The sequence below is a fragment of the Patiria miniata genome, unplaced genomic scaffold (assembly GCF_015706575.1).
Source record: "Patiria miniata isolate m_02_andy unplaced genomic scaffold, ASM1570657v1 HiC_scaffold_15, whole genome shotgun sequence".
In the NCBI taxonomy this organism is placed as follows: domain Eukaryota; kingdom Metazoa; phylum Echinodermata; class Asteroidea; order Valvatida; family Asterinidae; genus Patiria; species Patiria miniata.
In genome coordinates, this window is record NW_024037053.1 from 730,857 (window position 1) to 747,911 (window position 17,055).

Genomic DNA, 17,055 nt, shown 5'->3' on the forward strand with positions numbered 1-17,055 from the left:
GTCTCGCATTGCATGACTTTGTAACTTTATACCGAAGGCGGGAGCCGAGTCGATTCGTACATCGAGTTAACTCGATTGGTCCAAGCATGGAGGAAGGAACACAAACAAGTTTTCATTCTCTTTGCCATGGATAAAGTTACGAATATCCCCCCTTTATGTATGCACGAGCGGGTAATTTTGCCGATGATGTCACAGTGAAAAGAGGTGTTTCTTTTTGTTGGCGGTGCGCAAGCAAAGATCATTGGTTTCTGTCTTAAGTCTCGATAAATTACTGAAGCACACAAATGCTTCTAAAGTGTTCATTTTGCATGCATTGAGCATTATTTTGGAACTTTTTGTTATTTTTTTCTCATTTACGCCTCTGTAAATATAGATTTGAGCGCCCAATAAACAGCTTCCAATTATTTGTTCAATTTATTTTACCATAACAAATTTCTAATACACTGGGTTTGTTTCAGCAATGTCCGAGCGAGGGGCCAAGACCGGGGGGCGTGTCGCCCTCCGGCAACCCCCCCCCCCTCCTTATTCAGGTACTGCTTGAAATGTCATGGACGCGTCACGGCAAAATGAACTACAGACTCCCAACGAACTGAACTATCAAACATAAACATCAGCATTTTACCTTGATTCACCTGCCTTTGACCTAAATGTTTGGAAACTTAAATGTTTGGAAAAAAAGTTTCTCTGATGTGAAGTTCAAATAGCGCCCTCTGCCATTGCCCAAGAGCGTACGTGCATTCGTAATAGTCTGGTCAACGCATCCATTTAACTACCTGGCACATACACACAGTGCAAGCGTGCGGCGGTTACAAGTTCTCATAACAACAGTGCGTTGAAGAGTGAGCTTACCCTTACCGGCGAAAAGTGGAACAAAATTCGGTGTGAAATTTGGTGAGAATTTTCGTGAGAAATCCCGGCTACAACCAGAAAATGTAAGTATGGATATCAAGGTATCAATGCAGGGCATTTGATGAATTGTAAGAATAAGCATTCAATATGTAATAAGGAGCCAAAAAGTGTGTATCTTAACTGCAACTTGGTACGAAATTTCCCTGCACATCACTCATGCCCAATTTCCGGACATATCAATTCTATCTTCTTAATAATAAATATCCTCTCAAGTTCGCATTAGGCCTAGGCCTGTTTCTTTAGTTTTGAAACTATTTTATTGACTTCATCTTCAAGCACTTCTCCTTTGCCCTAATTTTGAAGATTTTCCGCAGTACCTTGGCATCCATACCGGGTGATTCTGTTTGTAATTCGTCACCGTTTTCACGAACAGCCACATACTAGCCTAGTATTATGTTGATTTTGAAGAAAAGAGTTTTCGAGATACGCAAAAGAAGTTTCTCATATTTTAAAACTGCAAGAAATACTACTTTGCAACAACTTTGTGCAGCAAGGAAACCATCATACGATACTCCTAGAACTATGAGGCTCCACGTAGTGGAGCCTCATAGAGTCAGAAGCCCGCAAAATTGTTGTCAACACAAAACACTAATTAAGTACAAAAACGTCCATTCCAAATAACCTATTTCCCACAGAACCGCTGCACAGTTTGCCCCTAAACTCCGTACAATACCTCATGACATACTCACGTTATGTGCACCCAACAAACATCGGTGGATTCTGTCTGTTTTTAGGCCAAAATGATGAAAAATATGCCCTTTCCGCACTGAGCCAACCTAACACTTGAAGCGAGCACGCGCGCTGATATCGCAGTCATTTTCGGGTTCGATCGCTCCGAGCGCGCCGCGGGGGGTACGTACTTGCACTTGTACGCATGCGCAAACTATCAATCCGCTCTTACACCATACCCCCCGCGGTGCGCTCCGAGCGATCGAACCCGAAAATGACTGCGATATATCAGCGCGCGTGCTCGCTTCAAGTGTTAGGTTGGCTCAGTGCGGAAATGGCATATTTTTCATCATTTTGGCCTAAAAACAGACAGAATCCACCGATGTTTGTTGGGTGCACATAACGTGAGTATGTCATGAGGTATTGTACGGAGTTTAGGGGCAAACTGTGCAGCGGTTCTGTGGGAAATAGGTTATTTGGAATGGACGTTTTTGTACTTAATTAGTGTTTTGTGTTGACAACAATTTTGCGGGCTTCTGACTCTATGAGGCTCCACTACGTGGAGCCTCATAGTTCTAGGAGTAATCATACGATTCTACGAGAGCTGAATGTTTACATGAACCCGGTAATAAGTCTTAATACAGCAGTTAATTGGTAGAAATTAATTAGTAAAGATATGTGGCTCTTCGTGAAAACGCAAATTCAGGTTTACGACATATTGGCCATTTTTGTTCAACGTGTATTTCCATAGGTGCGCGTGAGTACGCGCGCGCAGCTGAAAATGTAACAAAGATATGTGGCTCTTCGTGAAAATGGAAATCTCATTTGACCTACTTTTACGTATTTCCGTGCAATAAGTTTTGTACGCGTTTAAAGGGCCAAAATGTATGTGGCTCTTCGTGAAAACGCAAAATGCATTTATCGAGATTTCTGGCCCTTGCAACATTAATGTAACTTGGAAATTAATGATGTTTTGCTTACAGAAACATGTCAAAATGGTTAAGTACATTGTTTTAACTCTCCTGTAGTGTAGTTAGACCATTCAAAACACCTCAAAATCTGGGTGCTGGCAAATTGGAGGGAAAAAAATGCTGGACCTTCTAAAATCCTCCAGAATTTATTGTTACTGCACTACCACACCTTTCAATTCCTTTCGAAAGGTATTGAAATGCAACTTACTGAATTTGCCCACAGAGTTGCTTCACCTTTGGAAACATTTCGAAAAGTCATAAAGTTCCAGCACTATTTCACCTTTCAAAACCCTTTTAGTCAGGCAAATTAAAAATGTTTTGAAAGGTCTGATAATTCTCTTTGCCAACTGCACTGGGCATAGCAGGGTTAATGGACTCTTTCCATAAAGTTGGCCACACTGGTCCATCAGACAAATAGGGATTTTTGTCTTCGGGGCCGTTTCACATGTTGTTACTCTCTCCTACTGTTGTCTTTACCTGTATGCATTCTTTAGCCATTTAGTCGGCTACTGGAGAGTAGCCGACGTTCATATGTACTGAAGCAGTGCTCTAATGAGTCGTCTCATTTTAGGTCACAGTGTCTGCACATGTCCATGTAGTTGATCTACGTGTGAATCAATTATTTTGAACAAGTGCAATCTTACATAAATGTTATTCAAGAGTACAACAGAAGAGCACTTGTGTCCTGTGACAAATTCATGAGTCGTACGGGATGAAATTCTAAGGCATTTGAGGGAAAATAATCCACAAATCCCTTCAATTGTACCCTAAATATCACAATCTCCGCCATTTCCATGAAAATCGCATAGTTGGTCTAGCTGTAGTAGGAGTATTTAGGTATGCAATTTACCCATCGGTAGACATTTCAAAGAATGGAATCGCCCTACCCTCTATTCCCAGTTAAAACTGTGCAAATCAATGTTACTAAAAATTGAGTTTTGTGCATTTGTCACATATGTTGGGCATATGCATGATGTGATCTATCGTTCACGCTGTCGCAACGCCCCGACTTTTGGCAATTATTATATTTCTGTCCTAAAGCCAATTAAATATGCACACATTGAATTAAAGACTACACACAAAACAGGCCGATGCCTCTTCGGAAAATGCCTAGTAGGCCTATAAGGAACAGTGGTTTGCCAGTTACTTCAGTGATTTTTTGTTCACATATTTAACAGAAAAACCAGCAGCACCATGGGTGACGAGCATGTCAAAGAAGCCCTCGAGAACTACACAACGGCCCCCTTCGACGCCCGCTTCCCAAACACCAACCAGACCAAGAATTGCTGGCAGAATTACTATGACTACCACCGCTGTCTCAAGCTAAAGGGAGAAGAATTTGAGAGCTGCAATTGGTTCAAGAAAGTCTACAAGTCCATGTGTCCATTCGCTTGGGTGAGTGTGCCTCGGATGAATTTTTGTACTACCAACGGTTGATTCCATGAAACAAAGATAATTTACACGGTGTGTAGACTCACACACATACAAACGTGTGTTCACTGTCGATCGTGGGTGTCCTATTGTCCCTCTTTTGTTTGTACTAACTTTTTAGGAAGACTCCCATAGGTTTTGTACACGAACCCCAATCGTGGACGTATGCTGGGAATCGTGGACGATATTGTTCTCTTTTGTTCTCTGGTATTTTTCGTCCCCGTTTTGAAAAGATGAACACGTACAAGTTTTTTGCATGGGTATGCTGTTATCTGTCAGTTCAGTGCATGACATCTCATAGCTGCTATAGGCTGAATGAGAATGTGTTCCGGATGCTGATTTCGGGGAAAATTTCAAAACTTGACTCGGCAACTTTTGAATTGAAATTGAGATCCTACAATATTGTTTTCTTGTAATACATATAGCATTCACTGAGCTAAAACTTCATCAAATTAGTTTTTAAGCACCCTTCTTTAGATTTTGAGCACGTTTGTTGCTTCAAACGAAAACAATATGCGACAATTACAAGTGATCTACTCGGCCCTTAACCAAATCTTGTAATTAATAGGACTGTCAACTTTTTCACCCAAAAAAGTGCGTATTCATCAGAATGACGAACTCTGTGATGTTTTCAAACATTTCAAGATACATGGACAATTTCTGTATCTTTTCAAAAGAGAAAATTGGCCTACATTAACTTATGGACAAATTCCTTCAGAAATTGTTAAGTATTTGCAACCAGTCAATACTGTAGGGACAGGGAACTAGTCTGCTTGCAGGGTAAATCTTGTTGGTGTAGGTGCCCAAAATAAAAAAAATATTTATACATTTTTTTCCCTTTCAGTCAAGTAGAAAGGTTCAAAATCTCTTGGGGAGTGTGTGGCCTAGTGGTTAGGATTCATGACTCATGATCAGAGGGTTCGGGGTTCGAATCCAGCCGCTGGCCATATATTGTGTCCTTGGGCAAGGCACTTCACCCCCACTTGCCCCTCTCCACCCAGGAGTATAAATGGGTACCGGCATTAGCTGGGGAGTAATCCTGTGCGGATGGACTGGCATCCCATTCAGGGGGAGTAGAAATATTCTCAGTCGTTTCATGCCAAGGAAACCGGAGATAAACACCGGCCTGATGAGCCACATTGGCTCGGGACAGACTTTACTACTATACATGCTCTTTCAAATCAGTGAAAAAAATTACTCAATTTGTGAAATCTTGGCACATTGTACATTTCAATGAGTTAATTATGGAATTCTTTTTTAAAAAAATTGTCTTATAATTAACTCCCTCTGAGGCATTTTTGCTAGGATGCAACCGCAATCCTGCAAAATCCTCCCAACTGCATCCATGACAAAATTGCACACAGCCTAAATCCTGCAATATTCTCCGTTACTTCTCGAATGTGGTCCTTGGAGGGGTGACCACTGCATGCCTCAATCCTGCAAAATCCTCCAGCAATCACTGTCAATGTGTTGAGGCAGAGCCAGTCACATCCTGGAGCAGTGTGAAGGATTTCAAGTACTTTAAAATCTAGGCTTAAATTCATGCATGGCTGAGCATGAACAACACAAGGTCCAGCCCAAGACCTTAACACAGTGCATCCTTCAAAACCAGCCATGCATTTTTACAATGTAACTTCAATCAATTCCTCCTTTTTGCAAAGAGGATTTGGGAGGATTTGGGAAGGTTAGGGTTAATAGATTGTAATTTCTTTTCAATCCTGTAGGTTGAGAATTGGGATGACCAGCGAGAGAGTGGAACCTGGCCCTCCAAGATTTGATGACGGGTCTGGCGTAGAGCACAGAGAGGATGTCACCGCTTAGATGCCATCACTTTTAGGGAAATTTATCTTATTTCAGAAGAATTATTGTTTAACAAATATATCTTGGTCCAATTTGATGGCGCCGCTAGGCTGACAATGTTGCTTATACCAAATTTTTCTGCCCAGACTCAAATCAGCTGAAAACTGGCTGTTAGCAACCTGGTTACATTGTTGCATTGTTTGGCTTAGCGGCTCCGTCAGATTTTCTGTTGGTGTGCTAAGGATTGATTTGACTTGTGCCGGAATATTTGCATTGCAACTTATGTAAGTTACATGTAGCTGTCATAATGTGAAGCAGATATTTCTCAGTAGTTCTGTGAAGTCTGTGCCCTCAGCCACTGACATCAGTTCATATTTTGCTTAGAGTTGGTTATAGATCGATCCATTAAGCCACGCCCCATTACGTCTTGACCAATCACAGCCTTGGTCAGACATGCGTGCAGCCGTGCACACAAGTCCGACATGCGTGTACATGTACTACATACACCCCGAGGACAGACAGACAAAGGGAGAACAACAGATTCTTTGTTGACCTCGAACATTTTTCTTTTGTTGGAAAACTGTCCTCGATTGTGACTGTGTGTGCTGAATCTGTGGGAAAGTGTTATATTACAGGGACAAAGGGAAACACAAAGCATTGTCCTCGAGAGTAAAGTAAAACATGACTGTGTGCACACGTGCAGTGTGACATTGAGGAGACACACATGTTGTTTCCTCAAGTGTGCAGTGGGCGGGGCTTAATGAATCAATCTATTAAGCCCCACCCCATGTCGCCTTGACCAATCACTGCCTTGCTTTAATATCCGACGTGTGTGCACACAAGTCCAACATGTGTGCACGTGTGCAGTGTGGCATTCAAGAGGCGTACCTATTGTTTCCTCATGTGTGCAGTGGGCGGGGTTTAATGGATCGATCCATTCACGGTTGTAGGGGTGCAGTTAATCCTTGCATTGTATTTAAACACATTTGTGTTGGCATTCAAAGCGGAATTTTATCATTAAGTAGTTGTTACTGTTTGTATGATACTAGAAGTGTGAAAATGATGCCAGAATTGACAAGAGAAAATTTTTTTTTTTCAAGGGAATTACTCATTTTTTTTCCAATTAATTGGTGTGAAAAACAAAGATAGCGACGTGTGTCTGTAGGTAGTGAGATTTGAACCATGGACCATCCGAACAAAAGCCAAGGTGTCACCAGCCAGTCAGTGTGATTTTATATGGCTTTTTTCCATACCTATTTGTGCATGTGGACAATTTGGGATTTTGAGCAACACAAAACCTAAGTCAATCTTACTTCAATTCCTTGACAAATATTACAGAAAAAAAGGTTTAAAGTGATTCTTAATGAACTAGAATTCATATTCACCCTGTAGTGTGGTGCTTTACTTTCACAAACAATACAGTTAATGTTTAAGAGAATGTTGAAGTTATAGAAATAAAATAATTCCCATTAATTAAGTTCTCTCTTTCATTGTCTCATTTCATGCCTTTGTCAGAAGAAATCAGTTTTTTGCGGTTTTTTTGTACCATTTTTCTTGTTTACTGTAATGATCCTGTCCCTCACAGTAAAAGTTTGTGCAGTATGTAATATTCCCTACAGATTAGTTATCAGGCAATGAATCTTCACTGATTTTTTTCCATTGTACATGCCCCAAGTAGAAGTTTCACTAAGGGGGGGGGGGTCATTTGTTAACACCAGCTGTCCTTTAACATTTCAAGGAATAGTCTACAGTGTTAGGTTAGAGCTGGGAGTTTTTCTGACCTTCCATTTGTTAAATGTCAATCCAGATGTGCTTCACTGTCTTTTCTTTTGTTGGTAAGGTATAGTAGAAAACTCCCACACCTGTTATTGAAAGTCGGTTTTTAGCATGCTGTACACTGCAGTGGAGTGTGGAAAGCGAAGTGAAAGTGCCGAAGCAGAAAGCTAGACGCTTCCGTCCAGAAAACGTGAGTGAGCTCCACAAAAATTCAACTTTATTGGCCAAAGACCCGGAAAAAATGTTGTAACCTGACGCCACTTTTTTCTTCATATATCATCTCAATGAAGGTCATTCATTGCAAAAATGATAAGACATGAATCTGGTACTGAGAAATATTTTCAAGTTTGTTAGGAAATGCCGTTAAAAAATGTCTTGACTCTCCTTGGACTTTGTACACAATCGCGAAAGTGGCGTCAGGTTGCAACATTTTCCCCCATAAATGTACGTAGTCTTATTCAAAGCAGGACTGAGAAGTTGCCCAAGCACAGAGGTTTGTTCGTCAAGATAGACCGGGAGTGGACGGAGCAGATCTGAACCCAAGTCCAAGCACTGCATCCGCAAGACATTCGTAAGTGTTTACATCTTGAGTATTGTTTATTGGAAGCGTGTATATTTTGATTGGCAAGAAGCCTGGTAATTTTTGATGGCAAGATTGATTCAATTTTCTGATTAGTTTTTCATGCTTGCCATCTCGTGTATGCTGTTGATACTTCGCATCAACAACGATTGTGAAGTGAAAAACAGGTAATGAGCCTATTCTGTTGATTTTATTCCATTTAAGATGATTTTTATTTGGATTGCATTTTTCGCGCTGCGCACACTTTAAACGCTGGTGACCACTATTAGTAAAGTGCGCCCTCTTTTGAAAGAAAATACTCAGAGTTGGCAAACGTCTGTGGATAATTCCTAATAAGTTTCGTGGAAAATATCCGGTTGTATTCAATTAATTGCTCAACATTATATTTGCTTCTCCAAATAAAATCATTGTTGAAAACATCTCGACCAAATAGTAGAAAATTTCAATTCAGGACAACATGTTTTTCTCGAGTTGTCAACTCCACAACTCTGGCGCGGTTCTACGGGGTGGGGGAAGGGTGGGTTTAGGGGGTGGGGTACCACCCCCGGGGGAAACTGTTGATTTTTTTCTTGATAATAATAACATACATATCCGCGAGATGGGTAGCCAGTCGTGAGGAGCGGGCATCTGTACACTATTAGGTAATATTATAATGTGCATGATTGTAGGAATTGATCAACGATCTCCCATTGAAAATACAATACGAGGTCAACCCCCCCCCCCCTACATTTTCCTATTTGTTCGCGCTGATCACACTATTGTTTTGGATGTATTTAATTTATTGCTAGACATGTGCTTGTGAAAATGAAAAGAGCTGAGAGAAATCGCCAACAGCAATTTCTTCCAAAAGAGGGCGCGCTTCACAATCACTTCTGTGAATGCGGATGATCATGTCCATATCCAACCGAAGTCGGATTTAATTATGCAAAAATAAAACACTCTTTGTGGAGACGATAACTCCAGAAAAACACATTGCATTGAATTAAAATTTCGTCTGACGATTGGTCGTGATATATGAAACACGACGAATGAAAATGGACTTGAACCGTTGAAGAAAAATGAAGTATGCTTACAGAAAATACAGCGTATTATTCGCGAAAAATTCAATCCAAACACAAGTCAATTTTAATTGAACAAACATAAAACACTCTTTGTGGACACGATAACTCCAGAAAAACACATTGCATTGTCTTGAAATTTTGTCCAAAGTTTGTTCATGATATATGAAACAAAAACTTAGAAAATTGACGGGAACCGTTGAGTACAAAATGAAATATAATTACAGAAAATGCAGTGTTAGTTCAATCCAAACACGTACATTATTGCATTGAATTGAAATTTCGTTCAATTCGTCGTGATATTTAACACTCACAAAATTAAATTCGACGGGAAACCACGTAGGAAAATCGTAATTTCTACCCCCCAAAAAACTGTTCAAAAATTACAAAAAAGTGTCATTATATTGAGAGAAGTCTGCTTTCGGTTGAAAATGTCGTTTTTGAGTAATAAGAAACACTCTTGACTCTCATTTGATCGAAACAAAACAGGGGCCCTACAGGCTACACGATCGCCATGATATTAATGAGATATTAGACAATAAAAGTTTACACCGTCAGTTGAAGTTGAGTCTGCATGGAGAGTCCCACATTTTTGGACTTGGTTCAACTAATAAGATTATCTTCTTAATCTCGATCACGATTTGCTTCATTTATGTAATAAAAGTGCCCTTTCTGTGTTCTTGTTTTTAATAGAAATTGATGACGTGAGCAGAGAAGCAGCCAGTGAGGCTGCAGACCTAGTACGGGAAGATGATGTGTGACATTAACTTCGGCAGGAGGATGCTGCCGAGCTGTGGGGGTTTGTACGCTCCTTGCTGCTGCTGTGGCATCCAGACTGACTCCTGGAGAAATGCAATCAGCAGGTTAGTGGAGAGAGACGGGGCCCGGATCATAGAGAGGGCATCACCCAGCTATCACAGACACTGAACAGATACGATAAGGAGGAGATCCTAGATTAGCGATCCTGGACGGGACTTGGACTGATCCTGCCTTTAATAAACTTCCTTGAAGTTTAGACTGTTTTGCATGTTCAGTAACCATCTGTGGTATCTCTATGTGGTTTGGGATATTGACTGAAATCTTGTGCTCTCTGTAATTACTTGTACAAGTTTTGTAATTATTGTTTAAGGCAGTAAACAGTCATTGAATGATGCAAGGTTGGGTGTGGATGCATGGTACCCTTCGATCGATGAAAAAAAGCATCAGCATCTCACGAGGATATAGAGTCTGAGAAGATTCATAGCAGTGTTGTCTTCATGACCTTTGACATCATGCATCCTCTCCTGCACATCCTAGGGTCAATGTTGTGCCACTTTATTTCAAGTGACTTGTATTCCAATATTTTCTACAAACCCGATTTCGTAAGACAGAAATGTCTTGAGTTTAATAGGGTTGCTTTAATGCCTAAACAAAATAACTAGCCTTATCGGGTTTTTTTAAAACAACAGTTCAAAAATCGTCAACTTTTGCATTTTTGCCTTTTGCAATTTTTGTTCCATGCAGTACTGATTCCATGTATTCAACAGTTTGGCTCTACATGTGCTGGTATATATATATATATTTGGCATGAAGCATGAAGCATTAAACATTTTGAGTTTTCCATTACCAAAAAAATTAATATCTTTAGCTTCTTATCAAAGCATCATCCCAATTGTAAAATCAGTGATTAACTCGTTGTTAATTAAATATTTATATAGAATTTTCCAGTCGAAAAGAATTAAAATGACAAATGCTTTGGAACTTTCTTGAAATTGTTGCTTCTTTTAAGATAGTATAACCCCCTCCCCAACAAACAAAAACCCAATTACATGTATATTGAAAAGGAATTGAAAAATGAAACCTGAAATATGAGGGTTGTTATTTAAGAATATTCAAATTCAACCAAAAATTCAAATACGTTTTAGACGCATTCAAATATTTACTGTGGTTTGGGGGAAGGCAAAAATAAAAAACAACGAGGGTGGGATTCGAACTTGAGTCGCCGGATAGCGAATCCTACGCCGGTCCACAAAAACGCAAACGCATTCAATAGTTTAGGGTGTTCTGCTTAATTATAACTGTAAGACAGGCTTTTTGCGGCTTTTCACGTTGACGCCCATGCACGCTTAGACGTAACACACAGTCTGACCACAGTAATAACTCCTTTGATTTTAGTTGTAGCTGTTTGGGTTGATCCAAATTTGATTGAAAAGGTGTAAAAGGATATAAATTTAACCCAAATCGTGAAATTCTATGAAATAAAACCGGCACAATCCTTGGTTTCTGCACGAAACACACGTGTTCAACGGATGCAGGGAAGCCTAGTTCTTTTGTTAATTTCCTTTGTTGAATCTTGCGTTAACAATAAAATGTTTCCATTGAGGCGAAAGGATTAAACGCCGCGATCTTTTTTCACGCTTGAGTGCATCTGAATGGGGAATATTGAAGCGGAAAATCGTGAATTACAGCACTAATACAGCATTTTATCCCGCATAATGATACTTTTTGAAGAGGAAATTACATACTGAAAACAACTATAGTTTCAAAATGCAAAAATGCGCCGTATTTAAAAAGTCGAGGTAAAATTTTTGGAAAAATTTTGCCAAAACTTTCTTTCTTCCAACGTAGGTGGCGCTATATATATTTCATTAGCTATAGCGTGTGTGTACGGCAGTTGGGAGGGTATTGGTCATGTTGGTGGTGGGGTTGGCTTGATTTTGTATACATTAATGATTTTAAATCATAAATGTAAACAAATCACTGATTTATATACCTTTTTAAAAATATGTCCCGAAGGACGAGTCCAAATATATTTTGCGTGCTTCCCCCCCCCCCCCCCCCCCGCTCGGCTTACGGGCTGTCAGTACAATCAATTTAAATCTAAATCGTTAATGAAGTAGACCCTATACCTGTTTTGCTACAATAATATGATGTTTTCTATAGGGTTAGACTCCTTTCGAATCCCATTCCCATGCCTGAAAAAAATCCTGCCTCCCCCTAGCTGCCTCTTGCTTCATGCCTTGGCCCTTGGCTAAATTATAAATAAGCCTTTGGACACGGACGGAAGGAATACACGCCTGTTTTGTTCCGCTAAAGTTGACTTATATCTGGATTGCATTTTTCTTGCTGACCTCACTCTATTGTTTAAGTTCTATACCCATTCAACAAGGTCGCCCCTAGCGGAAGTTCCTCTGGGGGCGATCAATATCGGTCGCCCCCAGCGGTATACCGCTAGGGGCGACAATAACGGTCGCCCCCAGCCGTACAAACATTAATATATACCGCTAGGGGCGACAATAGTAGTCGCCCCCAGCGGTACGCGCGTTAATATATACCGCTAGAGGCGACAAAGGGCGCCCCCAGCGGTACAAGCGTTATACCGCTAGGGGCGACAATAGTGGTCGCCCCCAGCGGTACGCGCGTTAATATATACCGCTAGGGGCGACAAGAAAGGTCGCCCCTAGCGGAAGTTCCTCTGGGGGCGATCAATATCGGTCGCCCCCAGCGGTATACCGCTAGGGGCGACAATAACGGTCGCCCCCAGCCGTACAAGCATTAATATATACCGCTATGGGCGACAATATCGGTCGCCCCCAGCGGTATACCGCTAGGGGCGACAATATAGTGGTCGCCTCCAGCGGTACGCGCGTTAATATATACCGCTAGAGGCGACAAAGGGCGCCCACAGCGGTACAAGCGTTATACCGCTAGGGGCGACAATAGTGGTCGCCTCTAGCGGAATTTCTTGTAGGGGCGACCGTTATTGGTCGCCCCTAGCCCAATTGGCTAAATTATAAATAAGCCTTTGTATACGCGCCTGTTTTGTTCCCTTAAAGTTGACTTCTATTCGGATCGCATTTTCTCGCTGACCTCATGCTATTGTTTTAGTTGAAGACCCATTCAACTTATTCTTAAGTTTTCTTTATTAAATATGCTTGGAAATAAGATCAGGCGGCTAGCACGCACTGAGAAATAAAATCATATATAGCGCCATGGCGCTAACCAACGGCACATGCGAGAATGAAATATATATAGCGCCACCTACGTTGGAAAGAGGAAAGTTTTGGCCAAATTTTTCCAAAAATTTTACCTCGACTTTTTAAATACGGCGAATTTTTGCATTTTGAAACTATAGTTGTTTTCAGTATGTAATTTCCTCTTCAAAAAGTATCATTATGTGGGATAAAACGCTTCCTAAGTGCTGTAATTCGTGATTTTCCGCTTCAATATTCCCCATTCAGAGGCACTCGAGCGTGAAAAAAGATCGCGGCGTTTAATCCTTTCGCCTCAATGGAAACATTTTATTGTTAACGCGAGATTCAACAAAGGAAATTAACAAAGGAAATAGACTCCCTTGCATCCGTTGAACACGCGTGTTTCGTGCTGAAAATAAGGATTGTACCAGTTGTAGTTAAGGGAATTTCACGATTTTAGTTCAGTTTACACCCTTTACCCTTTTTCAATCGAATTTCGATCAACTCAAACAGCTTCACCCAAAATCAAACGAGTGATTTACATCGTCAGACTGCGTATTACGTCTAAGCGTGCATGGGCGTCAACCTGAAAAGCCACGATAAGTCTATCTGACAGTTATAATTAAAAGGTGAAACCTAGTAACTGAACGTCCGTATGCTCTAGTGGACCGGCGTAGGACTCCCAATCAGGAGACCCAGGTTCGAATCCCACCCTTGTTTATTTTTGCCTCCCAAACATAAATTTACTTCTTTGAAAAATTTAAAGTTGTTCTGAGAATCAAATATATTTAAAATATTAATACTGACAAATAATGTATAGCCTGAGGCCTAATTTATATTATTTTTTTTAAATGTAATTTATTCCTCAATGTTTGGATCAAGAAATTGAAAACTAAAGGAGAGGCAAGTTTGGCAAATAACAATTAAACACAGTGTTTTCTGCAAAGTATTTAAACTTTTTAATTAAAAGTGTTGTTTAAAACAACGACCAAACAGTAGACAATAACTCAGGACAACAGGCATTTCTTGAGTTATCTCCACAACGAGCAGTGTTTTTTTTTTTATTTCATTAAAGTCTCCATCAAACACTCTATTGTTTTGGTTGTATTAAATTTATTGTTACATATTTGCTGTTGGAAATTAAAAAGCTTGCTTCCAACTTAAACAATTAACAGACAACATTTCGGAAAGATTGTTGCAACCTGACGCTGCTTTTTTTCTTCATATATCATCTCAATGAAGGTCATTCATTGCAAAAATGATGATAAGACATGAATCTGGGACTGAGAAACATTTCCAATTTTGTTAGGAAAAACTTAGAAAGTTTTCTTGACTCTTTATAGACTTTGTACACAACTGCTGAAGCGGCGTCAGGTTGCAACATTCTTTGCAATTTACTAGTTCATATTTGCTGTTGGAAATTAAGAAGCTTGCTTCAAACATAGCAAGCAATTAACGGACAAAATTTCAAATCAATGGACCATTTTTTCCAAAGCATGTTGATCAGAAGGGTGTAATTTGCCAGGATTGAGTGTTGGAACTTTTGAAGTAGTACAGTACATCACAAGTTCTTGCCGTGACGTCACAGCTTCATGTTTGTATTCACTTGAGTCTTGAGTACAAGGGCGGATCCAGGGGGGGGCCAAAGGGGGCCATGGCCCCCCCAAAACGAAACCAATTTTTTTTTTTTTTATGTGACATCGCAATAAAGGCAGGCAATGAGTACACCACCATCTTTTCCTCAAAAAAAACATTGGTTAAAGTGGTCAGAAATTGCCTCAGATCGCACCACAGAGCATCTAGAATCCAAAAAATTTTCGGGGCCCTTAAGCAGGCCCCGAACCCCACGCCGAAATTTTTTTGACCCACTTTTGGGGGGGACCCAAATTTTTTTTGGCCCCCCCCCCAAATTGTGTTCTGGATCCGCCCTTGCTTGAGTATAGACTTGCCTTTAGTAAACACATAAGTTTAAGGAGTGTGCAATGGTAAGAATAATTCCATGAGGCGACAGATAAAATGTTCCATTGCACAAGGTGAAGCCGGATGAAATTATTCTTTCCATTGCACGACTGTGAATCAGTCATTATTTGTTTTATACCACGCCTTAATAAATCCTGAAATCCGATTGGCAATGGTGAGCCTTTAATAAACAAATAAGTTAACGAGTGATGAGTGCAATGGTAAGAATAATTCCGTGAACGGGTTCCATTCCACGAGGCAAAACCAGATGAGGAACAAATGTTGCAACCTGACGTCACTTTTTTCTTCATATATCATCTCAATGAAGGTCATTCATTGCAAAAATGATGATCAGACATGAATCTGGGACTGAGAAATATTTCCAATTTTGTTAGGAAATACTTAGAAAATTTTCTTGACTCTCCATTGACTTTGTACACAATCGCGGAAGTGGCGTCAGGTTGCAACATTTTTTCCATGACTGTGAAACGTAAATTATTTGTTTTATCGTACCGCATCTGAATAAATTCTGGAATCCGATTGGCAATAGAGTGACCGTGCAATGAAATGTTCTTATATACCATGAAAGGGATATATAAAAATTGTGTTTGTGGTGCAGCCAGGCCACGGGTTGGGACATATTATTCAATGACACATGATCAACGACCCTCCAATCAGATAACAGGGATTTATTCAGGCGTTGTATGTTTAAATACTGCCCCTCAGTTTATATTAAAAGGCCACCTCTTAAATTTACAGTTTACAATGAAAAGAATGTTGCAACCTGACGCTGCTTTTTTTCTTCATAAATCATCTCAATGAAGGTCAGTCATTGCAAAAATGATTGATGATAAGACAATGAATCTGGGACTGAGAAACATTTTCAATTTTGTTAGGAAAGTTTTGGAAAATTTTCTTGACTCTCCATAGACTTTGTACACAACCGCTGAAATAGCGTCGGGATGCAACATGCAACTTTCCTTTACATGTTTCTCAACACATTTTACATTCGTATGTAATACAAGTCGTCAACATTCCACTATTTTGTTTTGAAGTGAATTCCTAATATAGCACACACATAAATACAAATTAAGTTCACAGTACTGGTAGAAACACATTGGTCACTGCATGTCCCACCCACCCTATATCAGTTGTAATTTTGAAAAACATAAATACATATTTTATGATCAAAGTAACATTCCCATACTTTGACTTCAAACGAGTACTGAGAGTTTGATTTCATACAACTTGCACTATGGTGCACAATAAATATCTACAATTCCACATTATGTACAAAAGATAGTTAATCAGTGGCGTAACCCCCCCCCCCCCCCTAATTTAAAATCATGAATTGCACTAAAACAATATATATCAGTAGCCTTCAGTGCCCCCCTAGAAGTTTAACCGCTGAATTAATCACAGTTATTTGTACAGGCGTGAACCATAAAACAAAGCGTTTTCACCTTCATTCTGTAGTTAACCATCTGTCCTACATATTTCTGTGTACAGCGCCACACAAACGTGTTTCGGATGTACAATACATAAAAATCATTAATCACAAAGTAAACCTTTACCATTCTTGTTCTTTGTGGCTCGTAGCACATGGCAAACCCCCCATAGCGTTTCTGTGTGTCCCCTTCGACTTTTATACTGTTAAAAGTAAATTTCAGGATCAAACAATCCACATAACACATGTAGTGACACTTACAAACCCTCCTGCTGTCTGAACAGTCACAGACAGTCAAACAAATCAGTTCTCTTCCCCTGCCATGCCTTCATACACAGGCTGGTCACCAACAGTCAAATCGCATTTCTAATAAGCACTGTTACTAGTCCAATTCCATCAACAGACAAAAGCCGGTAACCAGTAGGTACAGCTGGCTCATCAATCGCCTACAGTCGGACCACTGCTCTATCAAGTTATACAGTCAATCACAAACAGTCAATCC

At 40.1% G+C, this 17,055-nt stretch overlaps 1 protein-coding gene and 1 long non-coding RNA gene across 2 annotated transcripts; both read left to right on the forward strand.

The window, feature by feature from the left end:
- Window positions 1-804: 804 nt before the first annotated feature.
- Window positions 805-7,257, forward strand: LOC119722318 (cytochrome c oxidase subunit 6B1-like). Its single transcript, XM_038192367.1, has 3 exons — window positions 805-932; window positions 3,728-3,944; window positions 5,705-7,257. The coding sequence occupies exons 2-3, from the start codon at window positions 3,744-3,746 to the stop codon at window positions 5,756-5,758; spliced, it is 255 nt and encodes an 84-aa protein (XP_038048295.1). The 5' UTR covers window positions 805-932; window positions 3,728-3,743; the 3' UTR covers window positions 5,759-7,257.
- Window positions 7,258-7,875: 618 nt separating this feature from the next.
- On the forward strand, window positions 7,876-10,937 carry LOC119722319. The gene is made up of 2 exons (XR_005270429.1): window positions 7,876-8,127; window positions 9,888-10,937. It is a non-coding gene; the product is annotated as an uncharacterized LOC119722319 (long non-coding RNA).
- The last annotated feature ends 6,118 nt before the right edge of the window (window positions 10,938-17,055 follow it).